Here is a 25,748-nt window from a genome sequence, read left to right on the forward strand (position 1 = left end):
TTATACTATACTAGCCGTTTTACCGCGCTTTTACCCGCGTCCCATGGTAACTACTGCCCGTACCAGGATAATATAGCCTATGTTACTCGTGGATAATGTAGCTTTCGAATGGTGAAAGAATTAAAAAAAACGGTCCAGTAGTTTTTGAGTTTATCCATTATAACCAAACAAACAAACAAACAAAGTTTACCTCTTTATAATATTAGTATAGACAAACAACCTCGGTAATATCTGAGTTGCACTCTAGAAATATCAAACTCTATCGTATCCCCTAAAATATTAACTTTGATAGGTAGTGACTAGTCATGATATATTGTTTTTACTTTAGGCGCTCCTGCACATTTCAAGCTAAATTGTCGGCCGACGGTTGACTCGATGTTTGGCAAATTCTTTGTTATAGAAAATCTTGATCCCACCAAAAACATTAAATGTAAAAAAAACCAAGCCTCTACGCAATTCTTCCACCATAAAAAGTTTTGAGATCGCATGGAAGCCAAGCCCTGTTCAACTTTATTTGTAATAATAAGTCAATATTTTGTGACTATATCAATAGTTTTGTTCACATTAGAATAATATTGACTTGGCCATCATCCTCCTCCGAGCCTTTTTCCCAAACTATGTTGGGGTCGGCTTCCAGTCTAACCGGATTCAGCTGAGTACCAGTGCTTTACAAGAAGCGACTGCCTATCTGACCTCCTCAACCCAGTTACCCGGGCAACCCGATACCCCTTGGTTAGGCTGGTGTCAGACTTACTGGCTTCTGACTACCCGTAACGACTGCCAAGGATGTTCAATGACAGCCGGGACCTACAGTTTAACGTGCCATCCGAAACACAGTCATTGGTGTCTAAGATATACTTAGAAAGTACACACAAACTTAGAAAAGTTGCATTGGTACTTGCCTGACCTGGAATCGAACCCGCGTCCTCATACTCGAGAGGTTGGTTCTTTGCCCACTAGGCCACCACGACTTGACCATGAGCACAAATTAAAAGTCGCTCCTTGTAATTATGTGTAAATACCGTTGAATTGATAAATTATACCACGCATTGCTCGAGTCTCGGCTGGGGCACTGCAGTGCCCTCAGATTCGGGAGCTCTTAAATTGAGTAACATACTAAAATATCTTTAAAAAATACCTATATATTTAGTAGTAGATGTATGAATCAATGAATGAATGAACAGGATGAATCGATAGCAGAATTATTTATATTTTTTTCTCTTATAAGAGATCGATCGCTTCCTATTGTTATATTAATAATTATTACAATTTCATTGAAGTTGTTTTCAGAAAAGGTATTGTTAGAGAATAGGAAAACGACCGTGCCAAGAAATGTTATGTGTAAAACTTGTATAAAAGGCTATTGTCTTAAAGCTTATGTATCACTTAGTTGCAGACTCCTGCGTAGAACAGACATCAATATGAAGATCATACTAGGTAAGTTATTCATTATATTTTTATAATATTATTTCCTAGTTATTTTGTATGGAGATTCTTGCTTGTTCTTCTTGAGACCCACTCTTTGGAACCGTGCAACTAGCTTGACGTTTCGAAAGAGCTTTTACAGGCCTATTTAAAATTAAAAAATGTGTTGATTTTTGAGTGTAAGTGTATTTTTACCCAACTGTACTAGATATAGGGTTAGTGGTCATGTACGAACCATGTCCAGAAACATAGCTATTATCTCGGATAAAGGATTAGCATGGCGATCCAACGAGGTAATGCTGCCAGCCTCTTGGGCACGCTCGCTCGAAGCGATGGGGACAAATTTTTGATGCTTTTTAGTTTTAGTTCTTATACTAGATAGTTTTTTATTTCAAATGTAAATAATTAAACTATTTTAATGTTTCAGTACTCACACTCCTTCTTATCGGAATCTTCATGGTGGAGTCCCGGGCCTCTGTGAGATGTACTACAGAGTTTTATCCCGTTTGTGGCACCAATGGCAAATCATACTCTAACCGTTGTCTGTGAGTCATATCATTTATTTATAAGGAAACCATACATTTTTCTGCTGTCATTGAACAGCTTTGGCCAGTCTGACCGTGGGGTATCGGGTTACCCGGGTAACTGGGTTAAGGAAGTCAGATAGGCAGTCGCTCCTTGTAAAGCACTGGTACTCAGCTGAATCCGGTTAGGAAGCCGACCCCAACATACTTGGGAAAAGGCTCGGAGGATGCATTGAACATCTTTGGCAGTCGTTACGGATAGTCAAGAAGCCAGTAAATATAACAACCCGTCTTACCAAGGGGTTTTGGGTTGCCCGGGTATCTGGGTTGAAGTCAGATAGGCAGTCGCAGATGTAATACGCATTAACGAAAGTAATTGTTTTGTACCCAGGTTGAGTGCAGCGGGGGTCAAAATGGCGCACGCAGGCGAATGCAAACAGCTTAGAATACTTGACAGTTTGATGTAAATTCTTTACCGTAATAAGTTATTTTAGTTAAAATATAAAACAAATATTGATCAACGTATTTTTTTTTCAATGTTTAAGTCGTCATAAGGTGGTAAATCGACTGATTCGTCCCTCCACGGAACGCGGAGCGATGGAAGAGTTCTGTCATACTTCGGTGTAATCTGCTCAACCGCGCGGTGATGCGGATGACGCCCTCGCGCTAAATAAACTCATGTGTTCAGTGTATTGTAGATCGTCGTGGAGAATGGACGAACGTATTCAATTTCAAGATGTTGCTGTTATATTGTCGTTTTGTTTTTTTTTTTTAAATCATGTACTCAGCATCATTTTATAATGCAATATCTTCTCTAATAAAAAAAATCGAATCATGTAATAAAAATATGTGTCACGCGCCCCGCGCTCCCGCGCGGATTGGTAGAAACTGCGCGCGGGTGCCTTCTTCCGCGTCGGCAGTGTGTACAGTGTGTTGTGCTAGGCGTGATTTCTGTATAAATTGAGAGAATTGCATACATTGGTAAAATTACATTATTTAATTACAAGTTAACTATACAATATGGAAATCAAAGGAATTCTTGCATTCGAAACTAAAGCTTCAAGTTTGTCTCAGTACGAACTAATTCCTACTATTGTTTGTATCACTGAACTAGCAAGTAAACTCAGCAACTTAGTTGCAAGATTGGTTAAGTAAACTATGTGTTTTCTTAATTATTATTATTCACGAAAACTTGCTACAGCTGTCGTCAAATATTTTGTTGTTGTCAACACGATAGAATTTTGTGTAGTAAGAACAAATTTTACATAGACGTGACGTGACGAGCCGGACTCTCAATCTTTGTTGCATTATGTCTTAGTAAATATTTAACGTTTTATTTTAATAAAAAATACGTGTCCAATATTTTTGGCCTATCCAAAATGCGGACTAATTAGAATCACATTTTTTACCCTGTCATCACGCCTATTGCACTCTTTGTGAGCGAACACATATGTTCACAGTGGACTCGTGCCGACACTTACTCATTTTTTCTTTGCATAAAATTTTCATGGAATCTCGCCATTAGTCTTAACACCTAAGGTTTCAAGGAACCGACACAGATTTATGTGACGTCATTACTCTAGCTAGAGCTAAGCTTAAAGTGCATTAGTTGCAGCTAATTAACAGTGCATTAGCATATTGAGGGCTTAATTGCTTAACTAGGTAATCGCATGGGGATATAATAGCTACCTACAATATTATTTTACTCTAGGAAATTACGTACATATGAGGTATATAGACTCCTTGTTTTGTGACAATTTACTTGTTTTTGTTTGACCATCAATATCGTCATAATCATCGGTCTAGACTCCTAACTAAGACGGAGTCGGCTTCCAGTATAACCGCATACAGCTGAGTACTAGTATTTTAACCAATGATGGAACGACTGTTAATCTGAATCTGAATCAGTTAACCCAGCCTGCACAAATGCCCTTTGGTAAGACTGTCGTAAACTAATGACAATATCATATTTATGGTGAAAATGAAAACCAAAGCTCAACATTAGACGCACCTTAAAATTCAAATTACCTCTATTCCTATAACCATACACCTCTTCACCTATTCAAACTTCTTACATTAAACTTACAATACTATCAAGAATACTCGTTCGCAGTATACAACAAACACAATGACAGTACGCTTCCTTTCACGTGTGACGTCACCGTCCGATATCGTGTCCGCGTTGTGTGCACCTGCATTCAACAGATGTGAGTCCAGAACACGTTTATATGCTCCTAATGTAATGTCGTTGGCAGAGTGTAGTGTGAATGTGGTTTTGTACCTTTAGAAATATACCTAGGTTATTTATGTTTGATAAAGAGATGTTGTAAAATAAGCTATAGTTTTTTAGAAGGGTTGTATGTAAGGTGAAGTGGCTGAACTGATTGACATTAGGTGGGACTAGTATATCGTAAAATATACGTAGGTTCTGTTTGTTAGCTGAAAATAAAAGTTCCAACCAAATAACCAAAATATTAGTAAAACAGTGTATACGCTAAAATATTTCATGTAGGTACAGAAACTTGTTCAGTGTAAAAAAGGATTTTCTTTTGTTTAAGTACATCAAACGACGAGGGATGTCAGCGCTATTCATAATTATACACTCGCACTTTTTAATGTAAATCAGTATTCATGTTGGCGTAATTTCGTCACAAAAAACATTGACACTAAGCAAAACGTGACATATCACCAGTATGTTTTATTTTCATATAAAAAAAAATGTTGATTCATAAAAACGTGCTTAACATAACAATCCACCAGATTTTTATTTATTTCACCTACTACCTACTTCCTGCTTCACTAACAAAAGCTATCTGATGATTCCTACCTAAAAAAAGTTTAACTTTGACTGAACAACCGTAATTCTGAAACTTAGCCACGAGCCCCAACCAATACTTATATACTTATCATCAGCTTATCAAAACTTTGCCAAACAAATTACGCGCGTTTACTTAATTTCAAAGAGAATTACTTATGTCTCGGTGCTCCTATCATCTACTTAGGAACTTGTTAGGAAGTTAGTAACATGCGGCGTGTTAATTATATTATACTTAGGAACATAGAGAATAATATGACTAACAGAGATGACATAACGCATAATCTCTTAAGAAAGTTATCATCTCCCGAGCCTTTTCCCAACTATGTTGAGGTCGGATTCCGGCCTAACCAGATGCAGCTGACTACCAATGCTTTACAAAGAGCGACTGTTCATCTGACCTCCACAACCCAATACCCCTTAGTTATACTGGTGTCAGACTTACTGGCTTCTGACTACCCGTAACGACTGCCAAAGATGTGCAATGACAGCCACACAGCAAAATCTCTTAAGTAGCGAGCCAAAATACAGGTGTTTGGGGGACGAGAAACGTTACTAGCTCCGCCCTGATACGTCTTCTAGGAATTTTAAAAATAGAATCTTCTAGGATTTTATTTTGAAAATAATGGAAACACGCCCATTATTTTCGAAATAAAATCACCAGCCAATCAAGACCAAGCTTTGATAAATTGATTTTGATTTGACAAGTAACCTGAACGACTTGTTAGTTCTAGTAACTGATCACGCCTACCATACGTTGCTTGACCTACAAGAAGGCGCCTGACCTACCTTCCCTATGGCATCTCCGCTATCATTCTTTCCTTCGTGCTTAGCTATATAATAGACAGCTCGAGTTAGTTGAGGATTATAAGGGTTGAAATACTGCCGTGTTACGGTGGTTTCAGGGTTAAGGCGCTTGAGACCACAATAGGGCTTGAACTACTTTGATACTAGCCTATAGTATCACAGTTTAAGTCGTATTTACCTATTAGTAGTAGGTATTATCTTTGAATCTTAGAGCACGATGTTTGCCGTGACAAAATATGGTATGACACTTGTTTATGGCGTCATAATTCACTGTATATTTTAATCTTTACTGGATTAGTATTTTTAAGTATGTAAACTTCTTTCTTTGTAATTCGAATTACTTTGTAATCTTATAAAGATCAATTAGCTATTAGCTGGGAAGCTTTAGGTACTATCTTCGGGTGACAAAGGCTATATTTTATCCAGGGACGGGAAAAAGTATTTTTTGCTACACGGGGAACTATCAGCAGTCTTCATAGGTTATCCCTCTAATGCCGACTTCTTTTATATCTGCGACCATAATATAGGAATCCAGTTTCCAAATAAATCAAAAGCTACAAATAACACATTATTAGCATACTACATTTATCAAAGTCGGTAAAATAAGGTACATAATTAATAGTACAACCACTATTATCAACGCTAGTCTATCATTCAGTATGCGTACGGAATATACGGGGCCAAAGTTGGAACGTGACCGACTGGTGTTGCCAAAGTGATATGTGGCCTATGACTGTTAGCAAATTGCCGCTATTAGCAGACGGACTTGGAATTGATTAGGCGGTCGAAACATACGGGTTTAAATTGGAGCGTTGACTTTGAAAAGTGTTGAGATGCCAAAATAATGTTGTTTGACTGTTGTGTTACTGTTTCTATCTAAGTGATAATGGTGAATAGTTCTTATATCATTAAACGCTTTTTAGGGTTTCGTACCCAAAATAAATAGGATACTATTACTAAGATTTTACCATAAGTCTGTTCTTCTTATATTATGAGATTTGGACCACATTTCGATTGCTAATAAAATAATTACTAAGTTGAAACATTGTTTAAATCCAAATGCAATATCAAAATTTTAACGTCCTAACAGCCTCGAGAAGACATGTAAATATATTACTCACAATTGTCGAGAACAAAAACCAAGGGCCGAAACACCTGGTGTCCAATAACAATATAGGTCCCAATAATATTATATCTAATGATCTAAATCCCGACTATTGTCAAAGACACTAAGCGCTATTAATCTCCTGAATAGTTGTTGGCGATTAGCCAAGCACTAGTCATTGTGTGCCTCAGTGTGGAAACATACAGATGCTAATAATGGACGTGAACGCTGGTGGACGGTAATGTCTTTTGATAATGGTAAGATTATGCAGACTTGCAGAGTAAATTACCGTTGGGTGAAGTAGCATCTGTTTTGCTTCTGTATGATGGTCTCACTGGGATTAGGTACTTCTATTACTATTGACGATAATTTTACAACACTAAAAACTTATCAGAAAGTCGTTAATTCTCAATTTGGATGCTTGAATTTTTGGTGCCCCTTTCCTTGTGGTATTTTCTAATGTAAACACTGTAATAGAAAAAAAAACACTTTATTTACAATTATTTCTCAATTGAAAACTTGGTGCAGGATACCGCTAAAAATGTACTCCTCTGTATCTTAAAATGACTTAAACGTCCCACATTATCCACTGCGACGATCCCGCCACAATTCTCCTCCCGTACATTTCCAAAGATCGTTAGAGGTAAGACAAAGTGCTATCACGTGCATTCAGATTGCGTCGATCCATCTACTATTCTAGAACATTCGATTGAACCTATTATCTCACCGCAGCGAGTAATACATGCTCAATTGAGTCGCTGCGTTTAATTGCGCAATCTGAGCCCGTATGTATACTAACACAGGGTGTATAGTAATTGGCCTTATTTGCATATGTGTGGTACTGTATTTAGTTTAATGGTTTGGTAGATGCAGTATTATGTATATAGGATATCTTGGTGTATGTGTGTGTTTTTTTGCTGTAACATATATAGTGGGATTTTTTTGTTGTTAAGGTCTCGTCGCCTTTTATTTCCTGAAGTACCTATACATGCTCTATGCATTAGGTTCATTTTATAATGACCTATTGCATTTTATAGATTTGTATATAACTCTCATTTTTCAGTGTACCATATTTTATTTTGCCTTAAAAGTTAATTTTCAAAATGTCTAAGACTATTTCTCACTTCAACTTCTCCAGTGAGAATTGTACACTAGTCGTTTCTAAACAGTTCCTTGACACGCCTGCATTTCCATACATGTTTACTTGAAAACCCGGTTATTATTCCGATACCGGTGTCACCGGATATAAACCGGATAGCTCTCAAGTGGAACATGAAACCTTCAGCGGTGTTTATCAACAACAATTTTACGATCGATATACGTATGTAATATCGAAATAATACTGAACATGTAGGTGATAAAAGGTGGGTCATTGCTTCTTTGTTTTTATAAAGTGGAAAACAAACGATTTCTTATGTACAAATTTGATTAGATTTTATAGAAGTGGGAAGGCCTCATGAATCGTTCTATAATTAGATTAAGCAGCAGTCCTTCCCTGGTTCAGAAGGCATGTTAAACTGATGGCATGTAGGTAATCTAATATTTATAAATTGACAGATAACTGACAAATAACTTTAAATGGTGAAACCATTTAAAGTTATTTGTCAGTTATCTGTTCTGTCAGTTATCAGTTCGATTTTTGTAAGCCGTAACTGAAGATTTTGTAGATTTCCAACCCAATGCGATCTGAGCAAGTGTGACTATTATTGCTTCTTTTTTAGAAGACTGGCTTAGATGTAGCTGCAAAAAATGTTTTTATTCATTTAGTGACCAGCGTTAGGTACAATTTAATATTGGAATTTTCTTTGTTATAATAAAATTCACACTAGTCAAGCAATTTTTTCTACTTTTTCTTCACACGTCACAACTAATTATTCACAGTCAACATGCAGGTTTATTTCTGTAGCACCTTAGCGTGTGGTCACCTTTATCCTGAAGGTGTTTATTCTAGAACTTTCCTTGTGTAAATAAGTGTACTTTAAATAAACTATCACGACATTTCCGTCCTTCCTATCACCTTGAGTGAAATATGTTCTTAACAAACACGAATGCAGTTCTTTATAATGATACAGTGGAAATAAGTGTATGTATTATAATAGTACTAAATTGAGACCTTGTCCTTTTTATGTTATTGTATTAAATGTATTTTGAAGAGCTTATGGCTAAGTTATCAGTTGTACGGATCAATCGTAAAGAAGGTTAGGCAACGGTTGGCTCGGTCGTGTCGTGGATGGGTTACCGTATTTGTAATGATGGGTTACTCCGTGATCCGAAAGGCACGTTAAAATTATGTAAGAAAACCATACTACGCTGATATAAATATATAATATTATCATAGTTAATGAAGTAGGTACCTTATTTTATACTCAGTTACCGAATTGGGTAAATTTTATTCTGCAATAAATATACCTTAACTTTCTACCATTTAAGTTTAAAAGAACTCTTATTTATACTCCAAAAAAGTAAGAAAATAAGTTACTGTTAAAACTTGGACCGCTATTTTAAACGTTTTTCATGATAAGGACTATATCACCAAGGCACTGAATATAAATTGTACTTCTAACTTTCTTTTAAAATATTTCAAAAAGATTTAGGTACGTAGAAAATTACTATAAGAACCAAACTTTTTTTAGTATTTTAATTTATACACCTGATGTGCCTACCTCTACAGTATTGTTCTAGGTCAGGCAAATGTAATTTTTCTAAGATGTGTAATATCCAAATAATTTTGGACATCAATGACAAAGAAAAAGTTGATGGAATTTTTAATGTGGAAACCAAGACTTTTAAGTTTTTAAATGAAGATTAATCTTTTGTATACCGCTAATTAAAGAACAATAGAAAATCAATTGTGTCTCGCGTAGATCTACGCACTGGCATACATAGGGTTAACGCACATTCTTTCTTTGTATGAGATGAGATCTGTGCCCTGTAATGAGAAAATAAGAACTCTGATGCAAAATACAAAATTCTATCTAGTCGTTATTGATTATATTTTTCAGTCAAATATCTTTGGCTTAAATGAAGTAAAATATCTGGCAGTAAAATATCAAGTACATAATCACTAAAATTTCCACAAGCCACTACACACAGCCCACAAATCTTACACAAACACATACGAACCTACATTTGTATACATATACATATGTATATCGATATGTCACCTTAAATGTAATACACCATCAAACAGCGAGTCAAACCATTAATATTACCATATACAGCCGTATATTTAAGTAAACGAAATGCTAATACTTAGATTTATTTTGGGGGAAACACGCGATTTTTACACAGTACAATTACTTACAGAAGGACTATTTGGAACAATATTAAAGTAAGGTTGCCATTATAATGGGCATAAAAAGTTATATGAGTTTTGAAAACAGTAAACTACATAAAGGTGTCTTTTAGTACCTAAACATTTCAAAAATATATGTCAGAGAATAAAAGCTCACTTAACCTTCTATATACATATATTTAATACGTGATAATACGTCACTTTCATATGCGCTAGTTATGTAATGAACACGTCATAAAATAAATGGGGACTCCTCGACATGAAATTGTAAGCCTTGAAATAATCAGTTTTTTTAGGGTTCCGTAGCCAAAATGGCAAAAACGGAACCCTTATAGTTTCGTCATGTCCGTCTGTCCGTCTGTCCGTCTGTCCGTCTGTCCGTCTGTCACAGCCGATTTACTCGGAAACTATAAGTACTACAGTGATGAAATTTGATGGGAATATGTGTTGTATGAACCGCTACAAAAATATGACACTAAATAGTAAAAAAAAGAATTGGGGGTGGGGCCCCCCATACATGTAACTGAGGGATGAAATTTTTTTTTTCGATGTACATACCCGTGTGGGGTATCAATGGAAAGGTCTTTTAAAATGATATAAAGTTTTCTAAAAAACATTTTTCTTAAAGTGAACGGTTTTTGAGATATCAGCTCTCAAAGTCGTAAAAAGTATGTCCCCCCCCCTCTATTTTTATAACTACGGGGTATAAAATTCTAAAAAAAATAGAGGTGATGCATGCTAATTAACTCTTTCAACGATTTTTGGTTTGATCAAAGTATCTCTTATAGTTTTTGAGATAGGTTGATTTAACTGTAATTTACGGAACCCTTCGTGCACGAGTCCGACTCGCACTTGGCCGGTTTTGTTTTTAATTAACACATCATAGATAACCAAAAAATTAGCAAGAAAATACAGTAACGCAAACATTTTCCTTATTATGATACACCTCTATTAAATCCGTCATAATGTATATCTATGACTTGCCCGTGAGTTCAGTATAGTATGTTTTATTTGCATATAGTGCGGGCGATGTTATAGGCAGACGATATTCGTTAAAATAGGTAATTCGGTTATTGTTTTATTGATCTAGTACAAGGTTTTATGGTCCTTTCCTTTATTGGCACAAATACAAGTAGCAAAGATTTGTTGAACTGGTTATATAAATAGCATATATGCGACTTTTCTTGTCTCTAAGAAACATTAAATGTATCGCTAATACGATCCCCCATTGCAAATGTGATTAATGCTCATTTGTATGGTATGTGCTCTGCAATAGGACAGTATAAAAAGCGAATTATGATGACCCAGATTTCTAACAAGTTTCACAGTCTCAGATTTGACATTATCTCACAATACTCTTTCATCCAGTATATAAAATCTAAAATCACACATAAATCGTCTAACAGATCATAAATAAAAGATAATAAAACTGACTCATTCAGTCATTCTCCACACGTCCTGAAAATGTTAGAAAATAACCGGCTTCAGCTGCACTTTAGATGCAGAACGTTATACGGAAGGAAACTACATGACTGCATTTTTATATCTAGCTTTATCTTAACTGCAATTCTATAGCTACACTAGTAACTCACCCAGGCTGCACCTGTAGCATATACAGTCATGGTCAACTAATTAAAGACACCCCCCGATTCATCATCCTCCGAGCCTTTTCCCAATCATGTTGGGGTCGGCTTCCAGTCTAACCGGATTCAGCTGAGTACCAGTGCTTTACAAGAAGCGACTGCCTATCTGACCTCCTCAACCCAGTTGCCCGGGCAACCCGATACCCCTTAGTTAGACTGGTGTCAGACTTACTGGCTTCTGACTACCCGTAACGACTGCCAAGGATGTTCTATGACAGCCGGGACCTACAGTTTAACGTGCCATCCGAAACACAGGCAATGGTGTCTAAGATATACTTAGAAAGTACATACAAGCTTAGAAAAGTTGCATTGGTACTTGCCTGACCTGGGATCGAACCCGCGCCCTCATACTTGAGAGGTTGGTCTTTTACCCACTAGGCCACCACGACTTTTTTTAAGACACCCCCCGATTCGAAGTGAAATAAATAGTTATGGTACTGACATGAGCTAAAGCACGGTATAAAATGTAATGTTATTATTATTAAAACAAACCTTACATTATGGTCTTTAAATTGAGGACAAAAAATATTTACTCTCTTTAATACTTTAGACATAACGCTCTATGGGAACTGAACACTAACTTTTGTAGCGGATACTTGGCTGGTCAGCTAATTAAAGACAGTAAAAGCTAAGTTAAGGAAAAAAAAACGACAGATAAAAATAGTCGCCATAGTTTTTTTTAAAGTGAGTAAAATATTTATGAGAACTCAAATTAGGTAATAATTTAGGTTTCCTTCATTGAAATTTTTCATTTTAGTCCAATCAATAAGACTAAAACAAATATTTTGGTAAGTAAAATGTTTCAGGCTTTTTTTAATAAAGTTTTGTCATGCGGATTCATTAATACCACTTGAACTGTAATATGGACATGGTAATAAATTTATTATTAAAGATGCCTTGTTAATGGTACTAAAAAAATAAAGATTTGAGAACAACTGAAACCCGACGCCAAGGAAAACTTGTCCGCAAACAGACTTTACAGTGGTGTTATAATAAAATAGTGAATCATTTACATGATTCGGTACTGGTTTTTTTGGAAGCCTTCTGATGCTAAAAGGACAACAGACGTGTCTGCAGAACTTTTAGACTACAACCGGGTCGGGAAAAGCTGTAGGGCATGGGTATCTGAAGATGTTACTTTTGGGAAAGCACCGCGTGTCCATAATGAAGTTGGTAGTTTTCTATCAAAGGTGAAAGTTGCTCTGAACAAGTATTAAAAAAATATTTTTTTATCTGATAAAACAAAGAAATTTGATAAATTCTAAAAAAAAAATGATTTTAGTCACCTCCAAAACATGTGATGGAACCAAAGTACACTAAGAAAGTTCTCAAACGTAGGAGGCGAAAATGTTATAGTGTTTGGCTGCTCGCCACTGTTTAGTGTAAGACCTTTCAGAGACGTATTATTAAAAATAGGCGAATTCAAGTACTATAATAGTTCAGAAATAAGCATATTGTTATAATCTAAGCATAATTTACCGGTCATTAGGACTTTCCAAATTAGAAAAGTTCTGAAAAACACTGCAAGAGTAGTAAAAATGATTCTTTGATCGGGCAACTTATGACGGTTTTGGTTTGGCCTATTGCAAATCCAATGAAACTAAAACTGGTAATAGGCAAAAAATACCATGGCAATAAGTCGTACATGGAACATCGATCAATTTTACACAGAATTTAATTAAGCATGGAAGAAAATTCCCTTAGCGACTTCTACAAAACTGACCGCTTGCTCATTCAAGGATGTCGTACTGTTATTGAGGTAAAAGGAAATAAACCAAATATTAATACTTATTGGAATGTTTAAATATAGAGTAGGGAATGTTGTTGTAGAAAGATAACTCCAATAATATTAATAATTTGTATTTCTTCCTCTGAACAAATGGAGTGTCTTTAATTAGATGGCCAGGCTTCGTTATGGATCATACCGCCCGGGATTCGGATAAAGCGAAAAAAAACTAGGCGCGGGGGATTATTAAATATAGTCATTAGTTTTAACATTTCACAATGCCTTCTTAAATATTTTAAGATAGAAAAGAAAGTTCCCACGGCAATGTAAAAAAAGAAATACAGATGAAATGCCCCGGTAAGTTCAGTGTCTTTAATTACGTGTCCATGACTGTATATAATATAGAATATCTTAATCTTACTCCTGAATCACTCTATTTATTGGTCAAAGCCACAAAAAAGTATATGCAATAGTAATTAAATTGATTGCGAAAAGAGAAAGATAGTTGCATTTAACGGATCAATGGTGAAACTGTATTTAGCACTGTCTGTCTATGGAAGGGAGAACGTCTATATATCTATAGCTTTCCATGATATAGAAGACGCGGGAAATTGTGGGGATCTTTGACAATCGTTACCTATATATGGGGAGTCGGAAGCGAAAAACCCTGACTTCTTACCAAAGCGTTTTGTATACTCACTTATGTGTAGGTAACAATTCTTGCAAAAACATAAAATCATTTTCAATGTATGTAGATTAAATGACCCACGCAAGCATGATGATAAACGCTGACACGCTTGCTGTATGAAAAATAACTGCCCCGCAGTGGGATCATAAAACAGGCTTATTTGCAGCAACAATAAAGTTGATCGATTACTGATCGAAAAGCAGGGAATTTTGCGACAAAATAAACCAATATCATGATGAATTTAATAACTAGCTTCACAAAATCCTTTTAAAAATATCACCCTAGTTAAAATTATAATACCTTTCATAAAAAAGAAAAATTGCGAAAAACTGTCACCAAACAAAGATTTTTCAAAAACCCCAAAATATGAAAATGTTTCAGTGTTATTAGCGTACTCTCTTGATTAAAAACCGGAGAATTATCCCTTTTGAAATGGCATCCAAAATTGAAACAAAGAGGTAGTCCTCGGAGGAAGGAAAAGTAGCGGAGATGCAATAAGGAAGGTTGGTCAGGCGCCTTCCTGTAGGTCAAGCGTCGTACGCTAGGTGTGATCAGTTACTAGAACTAACGAGACGTCTGCATTCCTTTTCAATTCAAAACCCATCTTGCAAAGATTGGTCTCGATTGATTAGTGATTTTATTTCCAAAATGATTTCAGGTTCCATAGAAAGCATGTAACTTAAAGGCCAAGCAAGTAACGTTTTCGTACCCCGAAGACCCGCATTTTAGCTCGCCACTAGGAGATTTTGCGTTATGACATCTCTGCTGGTCATTTTGTTCTCCATGGTTTAACCCACACATTTTCATTTCGGTTTAGATGTGGCTAACGTCCATTTGACTGCCTCAAACGAGGCGTCTCACACAAGGCGAAATGCACACTAAATTACCATACCAACTGCAGTAATACCGATCCCAATTAGTCTTAGTTATAGTGTGTGCTTGCATTATTTAGTAGTCATTAGTTTTAGAGGCAGATAAGTCATATTGCTAGTCGTGCTTGAGATAATGAAAGCTATATTTGTTTAGTGTTATGGCTACCGTAAACAAGTCATAACTATGGATCACTTTTAGTATAAGGCCAAAACTGATATCGTTATATCGATGTCAAATAAAGTCAGTAATTAAATATTTTGATAAGAAATTATATTTATAAGCTGACTTTTGCATAAATCTTGTAGTTTAATAAGTTTTACTCACCAATTTTATACTTCGCTGCTATGTAGTAGAGCAATACTTACAACAGGTTTTATTCTTAGTCAACCCAACGACCAGCTCTAACTGAGAAGAAACAACCCCTAGCAATAAACAGGCCTTAGATTTTACAACATCACTACCACAAAAGCCTGTACCAAAATGTGCACAGCCCCTAATTTCGTCAGCTGACTGCTATCCCAATTAGCGTAATGCACACATTACTCGGCCATTATGGCGCAAACCTCGTGAGACAAGGTCCTTTGTTGTGATACATAACATGACTAGATGCAACCAGTGTTTAGTAACCCGCAGGGTTTTCTTTAAGGATATAGAAGGATATGATATCCAATTTTAAAGCTAAATAATTATTTTCTTACCACAATTTGTATCTGTTTTTGGTTGTTGTAAAAAACTTAGTAGGTACTGATATCTTTAAAAAAATCAATTCCTATTTAGTTCATGTGTGAGCTCCAGACAGAAATAGTGATTAAGCTCTTAACATCTTTCATATTGTGTTCGTAAACATCAAAAGTTTTGTTCAGCTGTCTATCTGTTCCTTACAGTAGTCTCCGGAATAGCTGAAAAAATGTTCTACCTAAAATTATAACATTTGTTTTTGAAAACAACATTCAAATTCTATAAGAAACTAAAGCTGGTTAAACCTCAAAAACGCTTTCAATGCCGCAGTCTAAAAATAATGTTTTTTTTCCAAACGTCTGTTGTCCGTCGTCATTGTTTTATATTTCGAAAAGCTAAAAGAAGAATAGCTCGTTAGTCGCCTGTCACTGGTATCCGTTGCTTTGGTCCCCAATGCGGGGGTTTTGGATAATTTGTCGATAGATAGGAAGTCGTTATATCATTCGAGGTGGAGGGGATGTTTTATACTTCTTGTTACTATAAATAATATTGTAGACAACTGATTTTATATCATAGTGTATTATTTTGTATGTTGTATAGGTATAATATAAGTGCTTTGACAAACGTTATGTGCTTTCATAGTTTTAATGGATGTTAATTTATTTTATAACGGTAATCCTTGAATTTTGGACTTTTCTCACTTCCATTGCTGAAGCTCACCTATTGATTGCCAAAAGGACCAGTTGACACCTACCCGCGTATAGCACCTACCCCTTTATTTTAGAACTGGCATTGATCTTCTTGCATACATTCTTCTTCATTCTTCTTTAGATAAGTTACATAATAATTCATAAGACCAACCACTAATTCTTCGTCAATTTAACAGCAACAAGTTTCCTCAGATTTGTTCCTAACAATTAATAATTATAATTATGTCCAACGAGAATTGAATAAACCCAGTAACTAATTTACAAGGTTTTGACAAATCCGAATACCCGTCGGATTTGCTAAGTAAGTAAGACCAAAATGGCCGAAATTTCTCAGCTGTAACAAAATTAATTTACCTTTCCTTTAATTGTAGTTTCATTTGGATAATTATTTTAAAGTAATAGGTTTAATTTTGTCTGTTTAATTACGTTCTTTGTGTTTTAGTGAGGTAATTACTTGAATTCAAGTAAATTCTGATGCCTGTTCACTGTAAAAGGCATTTAGACTTTTATATTTGAAGGTTTTTAATATTCTAACATAGAGGCTATAAAAAGTTGAAAAGAAATAGGTAATACACAAATTGTACCACGGATATTCTTCTTCTTAATTATTCCTTTCATTATTGAAAGCCATACCATTCTTTTGCAGTATACCTATGTCTATTTTATGTCTTCTGACCAGACCACTTAAACATCTAAACACATTTTAATATCATGAAAACGAGTAGACGGATTACTAGCTTGAATAGCAAGCGATAATCACCACTAATTACACTGTAGACCTTTTTAAACAGACTGCACTCTGTTCACTAGTAGACTTCAGTTAGTTTTAGTTTAGTGAAAAGAGTGCAGTATACTATACTACTAGTACTCCTATAAGCTACAAAGTATTTTACTTTAAAATAACTAAGTTAATACTAATCTCACCTGTTCATGCTTATGGTCCTTCTTCATGGAGCCGCCATGGCCGCCCCCGGTGCTCTGTACGGTGTTCATGTCTACCACATAACACTGCTACTCACTACAATCCAACTAATTTCAAAATGGACAGTTTTCTCTACTTTAGGCACTGTTTTAAGTCATTTCGTTTACAGCACGATTGTGATTTTTTTGGTTTTAAAAGTGGTTTTTTGAAACTTTTTTAATTTTGGAAATTTTTGGGAGTTATGACTTTAAGGTATTTTAAGGGTATGACTGTAGAATTGCTGAAATTTTAATGTTATAATTATTGCCATTTTAATAAAATCGTGAATTCAATCAAAGCTTTTAGTCGGTTTGATACCGGCCAAGTACCTGATCAAATCCCTTAGGGAATTGATCAAATCCCCGTTTTTATCACATCCCTGCGACATGTATACCATTCATTTCTATAATTATCAAGCCTCCGATCGAACAGTCGACCAACTGAAAAGTCTGCAGTCTGCAGTTACTCTCAAACAACAAATAAAAAATAATGTGTTTCCTTTTAAATTTTATTAGCTACGGAAAATATCTGGTAATGAAAGAAAAATGCTAATCAGTTTGACCCACATTACGGAAGCTACTTGCAAAATTTTATTTGCTTAAAATATTTAACGATATGTTAATTTAATATTGCGGTCATATAAATTCTTTGCATTGTATGTTAAACACCAAAAATTTACATGAATTATTGTGCTTACAAAATATTAAATTTAGCGTTAAACAAAATTTAACAAAACAATATTGGTTTAACTTTGTAAATATATTGAAATGCATAATAATAACATCGTAATTAAATTATTTAATTGGTACTTGGTCGGTACTGTACAATGTAATTTTACATGAAAAAGTGCTTATTGAATAAGCCTAATTTAAATAAATGAATTTGATTTCGACTTTGAACTTAGAAGTCATTGACAAAAGGTTTAAAATCACAAACTTTTCCTACGTTGAAATATCTTTTCCTAAGCTAAATTCTGCCACTTTCAGGCCTGACAAAAATAATCTAATCAGTATGCAAACTAAAAGAAAACCTATACTCTTTTGGACTGACCCAATTTTCTGTCTCAATAGAAATATAAACGGAGGGGGCGATAGGGGGTGGACACCCCACCCCGCCCCGTTCGGAGCGTTATCCGTAAGATTTGCATAAACCAATTTGCGGGTAGTCACGCGAGCTCCTAATGCTGAACGGTGGGCATACAATATGGCGGCTGTGGTCACACTGTGGGGACACTGTTGCGCCACTCGTGGGACACTTGTTTGGGTATTGAAGGGTCTATTTTTTAAGTAAGGGTTATGGTTATTGGCTTCTTATGAGTTGGTCTTTGGGTATTGCTTTTCTTGAGGATTTTGAAATGGCTGGTAAACACTACAATATTAGACATTGCAGTCGCTCCATGTAAAACACAGATACTCAGCTGCATAGCTAACTCCAACATAATTGGGAAAAGGCTAGGCAGATGATGACATAGACATATTGGATTAAATCCCGGTAATAAATATTTTTAACAACTCCCTTTTATTATTATCACTAATCATCCTTTGAAAGTTTAAGTACAAAAGTTTTCCACAATCGAATCGGCATTCCATTCAAGTGACTACATTTCTGTCGGCGCGCCATTAGAATAAAGTCGAGTGAAATCGACAGCACTAGCTCATAAAGTCGTGTAGTGAATGGGGCGGTTACAGTGTGCATATACAACTAGACTATGTCTACATTTTTTATATATTTAAAATATAATATTATGTGAAATAAATGAATAAAATGCCTTTAAAATTAGAATTTTCGTGAGCTAAAAATATTGCTACAGGCTCCTACTGAACGGTTTCAAATGAGATGTTACAGTGCCTGGCAGGTATAATATAATAATTAGATACTTATTATATGTATATGTATGTCGGAGAATGAATAATTATTTATTTTTCGAGTAGCAACACTAGACTGAATGTTGTGAGCTTCATATTGATGTTTGACAGTGACAGTTGTCTGTGTCATTTCAATCTGTCAGTAGTGTGAATGTCGATGGAGCTCGCTCTCTTGCTCCTGAGACGTCGCCGGCGCCGGGTGTGCGCACTGACCGAGAAATATTAAGATGGCGGACGAACATCATCAACACGTGGATTCAAATCCGTTTGAATCTGCGACATGTATTATTTCGAAATGTTCTCTATATTCTTCTTCCTTTAAAAAACGTTTCTATATTCAATAGAAAACACTCCACCTGTCGGCGCGCCATTAGAATAAAGTCGAGTGAAATCGACAGCAGTCGCTCATAAAGTCGTGTAGTGAATGGGACGCTTGCAGTGTGAATACACAACTAGAGTACTGTTTGTATGGTACAGAAGTTACTTAAAGTAATAAAGGACATAGTTATGAATGTAGTACATAGAAATATTGGATTCGATCTGTGTAATATTTTTCTAGAATATTTTTAAATGTTAAGTAAACTAAAACGAAGAGAAACAAAAAAATCGCAGGAAAATCGGTTCAGCCATGCGAGAGATAATCGTGCCCAAACATAAATACATAATATGTATGTACATCCAGGTAAAACTGAGAACCTCCTTGTTTTGAAGTCGGTTCAAAAGGGTTCAATAGTTTTCGTAGGTACAGAATATAGATAAGTGGTATAAGAATAGAATCAGTGATTTTCAAGGTTGCCGGTTTGTGCGGAAGTTATCATGACCTTGAATGAAAAGGGCACGGGTTCTTTTAAGTCAATAAGTCCGACACTCCCTGTTTCCCTTTAGTGAAAGGTTTGTTGTATTTTCTTCTTGATAAAATATTGTCATAAATAGTAATTTTTTTACCCACTTCAAAAAAAGGAGATTCTCGGTTTGACCTGTATGTATGTAGGTATTTGTTGGAGGCTAAGGAGCAAGTTTTAGGTATATTATTGTAGTCAGTTTTGTTTCTTGGTAAGAAGTTTTTTGACCTAACCCGGTCGTGTAGTACGGTAAACTCAGTAGACAGCTTTATGTGACATTTTCTACTTCGCGTTGTCGCTACGGCGTAGTACCGCTACGTTAGCTACGCCGTAGCCGATTAGCGAACCGCTACGCGTGAAATGTTTTTCCCTGACCGTGACAAAGAAACCTCGTTTTTATATTATGTCCAAAATAGCTGGAACTACTTTTACTTTTTTTGGTATTTTTATAGCCTTACATCTCAAGCGTTTGCCTATTTAATCCATTTGCTTAAGAATAAAAGCCCGCACAAAATAAATAGACCTAATGGTTTTTTTACAATATATAAAATTATTATCATCTCAAGCGTTTCTAATATGTTTTTAAGTTTGAAACTACTCCTCGTACTTAATAAAAAGTAGGCTGCCTCTCTCATAAACGACCGATTCAACATTTTAAGATTTTTTCGAGTTACTCTGTAGTTCCAGTTTCCACATTCAAACGAATAAACTAATATTACTATACCTAGATACAGATCCAACCATACTATTTATCTCTAAAACCGCATACCACTTCTAACAAATTGAGCAACATATTGGCACTTCATCACATTATCTATAGAGCCTCTTAAGGAAGACCCTAGAGCCTGGCTATTAAGAGGCTCTGTAGATAAATAGGCTTCAGCGAGTAACAGGTCTCTGGAGAACATTATGTTACAAGATGAGAGGGTTAACAGAATTATAGGACCTATTACATGGGAGCTGATTTAGATTTGAGTTTGATATCGAACGAGCAGCATTATACATTTAAATAAAATATTTTATCTATACTAATATTATTAAGAGGAACACTTTGTTTGTTTGTTTGGTTGTAATAAATAGGCTCAAAAACTACTGGACAGTTTTTAAAAATTCTTTCACCATTCGAAAGCTACATTATCCACGAGTAACATAGGCTATATTTTATCCCAGTACGGGCAGTAGTTACCACGGGACGCGGGTGAAACCGCGGGAAAACGGCTAGTTTTCAATATAGTCCTGATTAAAATCAAATTCAAAAAATATTTTAAATTGGTAATTTTTTTTAATAATGAGAAATTAGGCTATTTTTGACTTTGATTTTAGTGCAACCTGACTTGAATTATATTGAATGAGATAATTATAAAATCAGTTTTACGTCTCAAAAGTAGTAATTTTGTATAAAAAAGGCTACAACATATAGGTTTTTTTATGTAAATTAAAAACAAAGCCGATTCGATATTCACATAAGATAACCTTGAATAACTTTTCCTAAAATTAAGCTAACTGGTTGTCATAGCAACCAATACGAACGCCAAATATTTTAAAACAAAGTCAGCTGTAAAGATTATCATATCTACAGTTTGAAGCTAAGTTCCAAAACTGTAATATCTGAAATACTTCATGAATAACAACGAGAAACAAAGTGCTCACCCGACGACCCTAAACTTTGGCAAATCTGACGTTCTTACGAAACTATGACATAACTTCATTTTGGAAAATTACCGAAAGGTCTGAGAAGAAGATGTATGTAAAGCGATTTCCTTGCAAACACAAAAATTGGATGGATTTGTAAACCAATTTTTGGGTAACAGGTTTTTTCTTTACTGTTTCATTATATGAACCAAAGTATTTCATGCAAAATAATAAGAGATAGTAATTAATTTTAATAAATAATGAAAAACCTTTTTTTACAAGACCAAAGATCATTCAAGCTACATACGTGAAAAAAGTCTTTAAAGTAATTTTGAATTACAGTAGATCTTCCAATACAAAAAGATTAAAAACAAATGAATGCTGGCCAAACAGTTATTTGAATATGGAAGTGCGAGAAAATTACGTAGACAGTCACTCACAAACTCTTCAAGTTTTTAATTCCTGCATACCACATTAAGCTACAGTGCCAACATACTTTAGAGTAACAATCATGAAAGAAAAATGCCAAGGTTAATTACCCCAACCAATATGGTCAAATACAATTCGGGTACAAATCGAAACAAGAACAATTGTAGTTCATATTTGTTTAAACTTCAGTTAAACTCGAAATTGAAGTATGATTTATGTAAGACCACGCAATACTTCTATCGAGGACAAATTTCTGAAACACTAGTCCAATGTTAAACTTATATTCCTTTTGAAAAAGTCCACTCAAATACATTAAATACAGTTTTACATAGACTACAATTATTTCGTGTTCTACCATTTAATTTTAATCTCAATCGGTTCACTAGCTTTGTTATGAAAGCGTTAAAAAACAAGCCCATATTCGCATACCTCTGTAATAATTCAGTTTCAAAACTGGTCCTATTATCCTCCACTCAAAGGACCAGACAAAAATCAATCCTCTGTAACTTTGACTTTGTGACAAACTCCAGAAAACTGAAAACTTTTCAAATCCGTATTTAAAAAGGTAGACTTTAAACGGAGCCTATCGGATTTAAAGCTAGGATAAAGCTAAGTACTTTTGTGAGCAGATCAGAGCAGATTTAGTCAAAATGGAATAGGAACAAAATGTAAAGTTTCAGGCGAAAAGCGTCTGTCTTAACGTGTAAATAGGTATGCAAGTTATAGGCGATTTCAGACAATTTTCGACAAAGTCAAAGGTTTTTATTTCATATAGACCAGGTGGTTTAGAAACGTCAATAGGTAAGTACATTGTTACAAGGAGAGCGTCTTATGGATGTATATTTTTTTAATGTTTGCATTATTTTGTAAGTTGACTCTGAGAAAGTATATTAAATACAAATAATCCTACGCATATTATAAATGTGAAAGCTTAATAAATTGATCTATCTTGCAGCATCCAAGACTCGGTCATCCATTCATGACTAATACAAACTGTTTAAAAGTTTTTGATATAACATTGAAAAGTTCACAAATCTACAAAGGTCCTGGATTTTCGCCAAATATTTACAATGCGTCTGCAAAATTACCATCAAAAAAAATATTTCCAAGTTACTAAGACATTTTGATTTTATATCTAAAGATACCATTTAAATCCCTAATCAACCTTTCTAAGAATATCCTATATAAATAACTTTTTATTTAAATACCGCTGATCAATCATAGCTTAAGCCGTTTCTACGTGAAACTTTAATACCGCGAGCTAAACAATGGTCGACCGGAGTCGGTAATATTGCGGCATTATCCAGGTATGATGACGTAATGACACTTTATTGCTCACGCTATTTATTGCGCGAGCTATGTATTTATTGCTCGGCCTATTTATTGCTTGAGGCAATTTTTTCTTGAATGCAAGAATTGTGAGATGAAGGAAAGGATTAGGTAGTGGTTTGGCTTAAATAATAGATTTTAGATTTGTACTCAGCAACATTTTTTTATGTTTGCAGTTTTACCGCGGTTTCACTCGCGTCCCGTTGAAACTGCTGCCAGTACTCACATAAAATATAGCCCTTGTACTCGAGGATAATGTATCTTGTCAATAGTGATAGAGTTTTTCAAATCAGTTCAGTAGTTTTCGAGACTTATGTTACAAACAAATATTTCCTCTTTATTATATTAGTGTAGGTATGTAGATATTTTCGTCATCTAGTTAGCGGGGTAACCATAGCTGGGTATGATTTTGGATTAAATTAGGAAGTTAGTCAAAGCATGATGGACGTGGAATAATTAATCACAAAATAAATGATAAATATTTGATTTGCGTTTTACTTTTCAGTGGTTTTCATTAATCAAGTAATTAAGTTTTAATTGCCAATTTAAATCATTTAGCCACTACAAAGAGAATTCATAATGTGTTCATCGTAATGCACAAAAAGTTTTACAATTTATTTAACTTGTATTTATTTGTTGATTGTTGTTTTATATACTTACATAATTACATAAAAATCTTGTGTAACTACCAGATTTTATGAAATTAAATTCCAATGGGTCGACCCAAAATATTGTGGATTATATTAAATATTTTATGGATACCTTATTATACCATACGGCCAGACGTGGATGACAAAATCGAGAAATGTTGACGATTTAACGATCTGGTCAAATTAACATGAATATTTCATGAAACGCAACCATTTCATGAAATGCTCAAGCTTTTCATGAAGTGGTCAATTCTACGATATGGCTACGACATATACATTCCTCCTATAATTTTACTGAAAACGTAATTTTGCTGCATAGAATTATGAAAATTGTGGAAAAACAATGATAAAAATTAGAGAGTCACATCTAAATTTTGTACTAATAAGGCAGTCGCTCCTTGTAATACACTGGTACTCAGCTGAATCCGGTTAAATTGGCAGCCGACCCCAACATGATTGGGAAAAGACTCGGAAGATGATGATGATATATAGATTTTTTACGCTTCTTTATTTGTACAAGAAGGCACGGAGTGTGCTTCGAAGACAAATACATAGAAGGTATCGGTCACTATCATCCACGCAGAAACATGAAAGTGTAAGGAATTCAAGTAGAACTCAAGATATAAATAATTTTACATACATAAATATTAAAGCCTTCTAGCCTCAATAACCACTTATAATAAGACGTCACAGGTGATGGATAACCTTTCATACAGCGATACAGCCTTCAACTTACTAAGTGCATGTCGTGATTTGCTTGATGCATTTATATGCATTTTTAATCAGAAGCTTTCATGTGGTGCGGGTTTTAAAATCGAGCTTGTTTATAACTATGTTGGAGTTGGTTTTCAGTCTAACCGAATGTAGCTGACTACTAGTTTTTCAAATCGACTCACAAAGAAAAAGAGTGTTTTGTATGGAGTGGCTGTCTATCTGGCATCTTCTACCTACTCAGCTTGATGGACAACCCGATGCCCTTTGGTAAGTTGACAGACTTTCTGGCATCTGATTACCATAACGTCTGCCAAAGACGTTAAAATTACAGCCACTTGCATTACTGACCTTTACTCGATCTTTAAGAATTTATAATCTAACATCTTTCTGAAAACTAGCTGTGATTAATGAGCGTCCAGTTTTGATGAAAGACAAATTACCATAAAACATTTAACTAATACATTTTTAAGTACCCAAAATCTTGCCAATATTAGGTATTTCATTTTAATAAAAAAAAGGTATTCAGAAATAAACGATCAAAAATACCTCTTACATCTTATTTACGTGAGCAAATAAAAGGAATCTTTAAAAATCCAATATGGCGGGGCAAATATGATGAAACAGGAGTACTTTATATTCAGGCGAGTGATCTCCTGAGGGGCGCCATGAGATATTATTTCCCTGAAGCACGTCGCCGGTAAAGGGTTGAGATACGGAGCAACAGCTTTGGGGTTACGCAGAGTTGTTAAAGGATAGAAGTGGCTTGGAGATTTATTAAGTGGTAGCTTCTGTCAGTGGTTTCACCTGGATACAAAGTAGCCTATATGGCCTCCCTCAATAAATGTTAAATCTATGAACTGAAATTCCTGATATGTGTGCGTTCAAGCAAACAAAATGTTAATTAAACGAGATAATATTTTCTAAAAGGGTTTAAAATACATAAGAATCGTTAATTGATGTACTGACTATTTACCAACTTATAATTGAGCAATATTCATATCGTTACTGTTGATTGTTCTTAAAAGTGAATTATGGAT

General features: G+C 35.0%; 1 protein-coding gene and 1 long non-coding RNA gene across 4 annotated transcripts in view; one reads left to right on the forward strand and one right to left on the reverse strand.

Annotated features, from left to right (window-relative positions):
- Positions 1–25,748, reverse strand: part of LOC110374966 (uncharacterized protein) — a 415,421-nt gene that overhangs the window by 199,390 nt on the left and 190,283 nt on the right. Inside the window, exon 1 of one of the 3 annotated variants that reach the window (XM_049845578.2) lies at positions 17,214–17,429. The exons of the other annotated variants lie outside the window; for them this stretch is intronic. Within the exon in view, the coding sequence (XP_049701535.2) occupies positions 17,214–17,282 (69 nt within the window). The 5' untranslated portion in view covers positions 17,283–17,429. Of the gene's footprint in view, positions 1–17,213; positions 17,430–25,748 lie in introns of those variants that run through there. 3 annotated transcript variants of the gene reach the window in all.
- LOC110374968 (uncharacterized) lies at positions 1,340–2,474 on the forward strand. Its single transcript, XR_002429457.3, has 3 exons — positions 1,340–1,437; positions 1,853–1,970; positions 2,341–2,474. It is a non-coding gene; the product is annotated as an uncharacterized LOC110374968 (long non-coding RNA).

Source organism: Helicoverpa armigera, chromosome 25, assembly GCF_030705265.1.
Source record: "Helicoverpa armigera isolate CAAS_96S chromosome 25, ASM3070526v1, whole genome shotgun sequence".
In the NCBI taxonomy this organism is placed as follows: Eukaryota; Metazoa; Arthropoda; class Insecta; order Lepidoptera; family Noctuidae; genus Helicoverpa; species Helicoverpa armigera.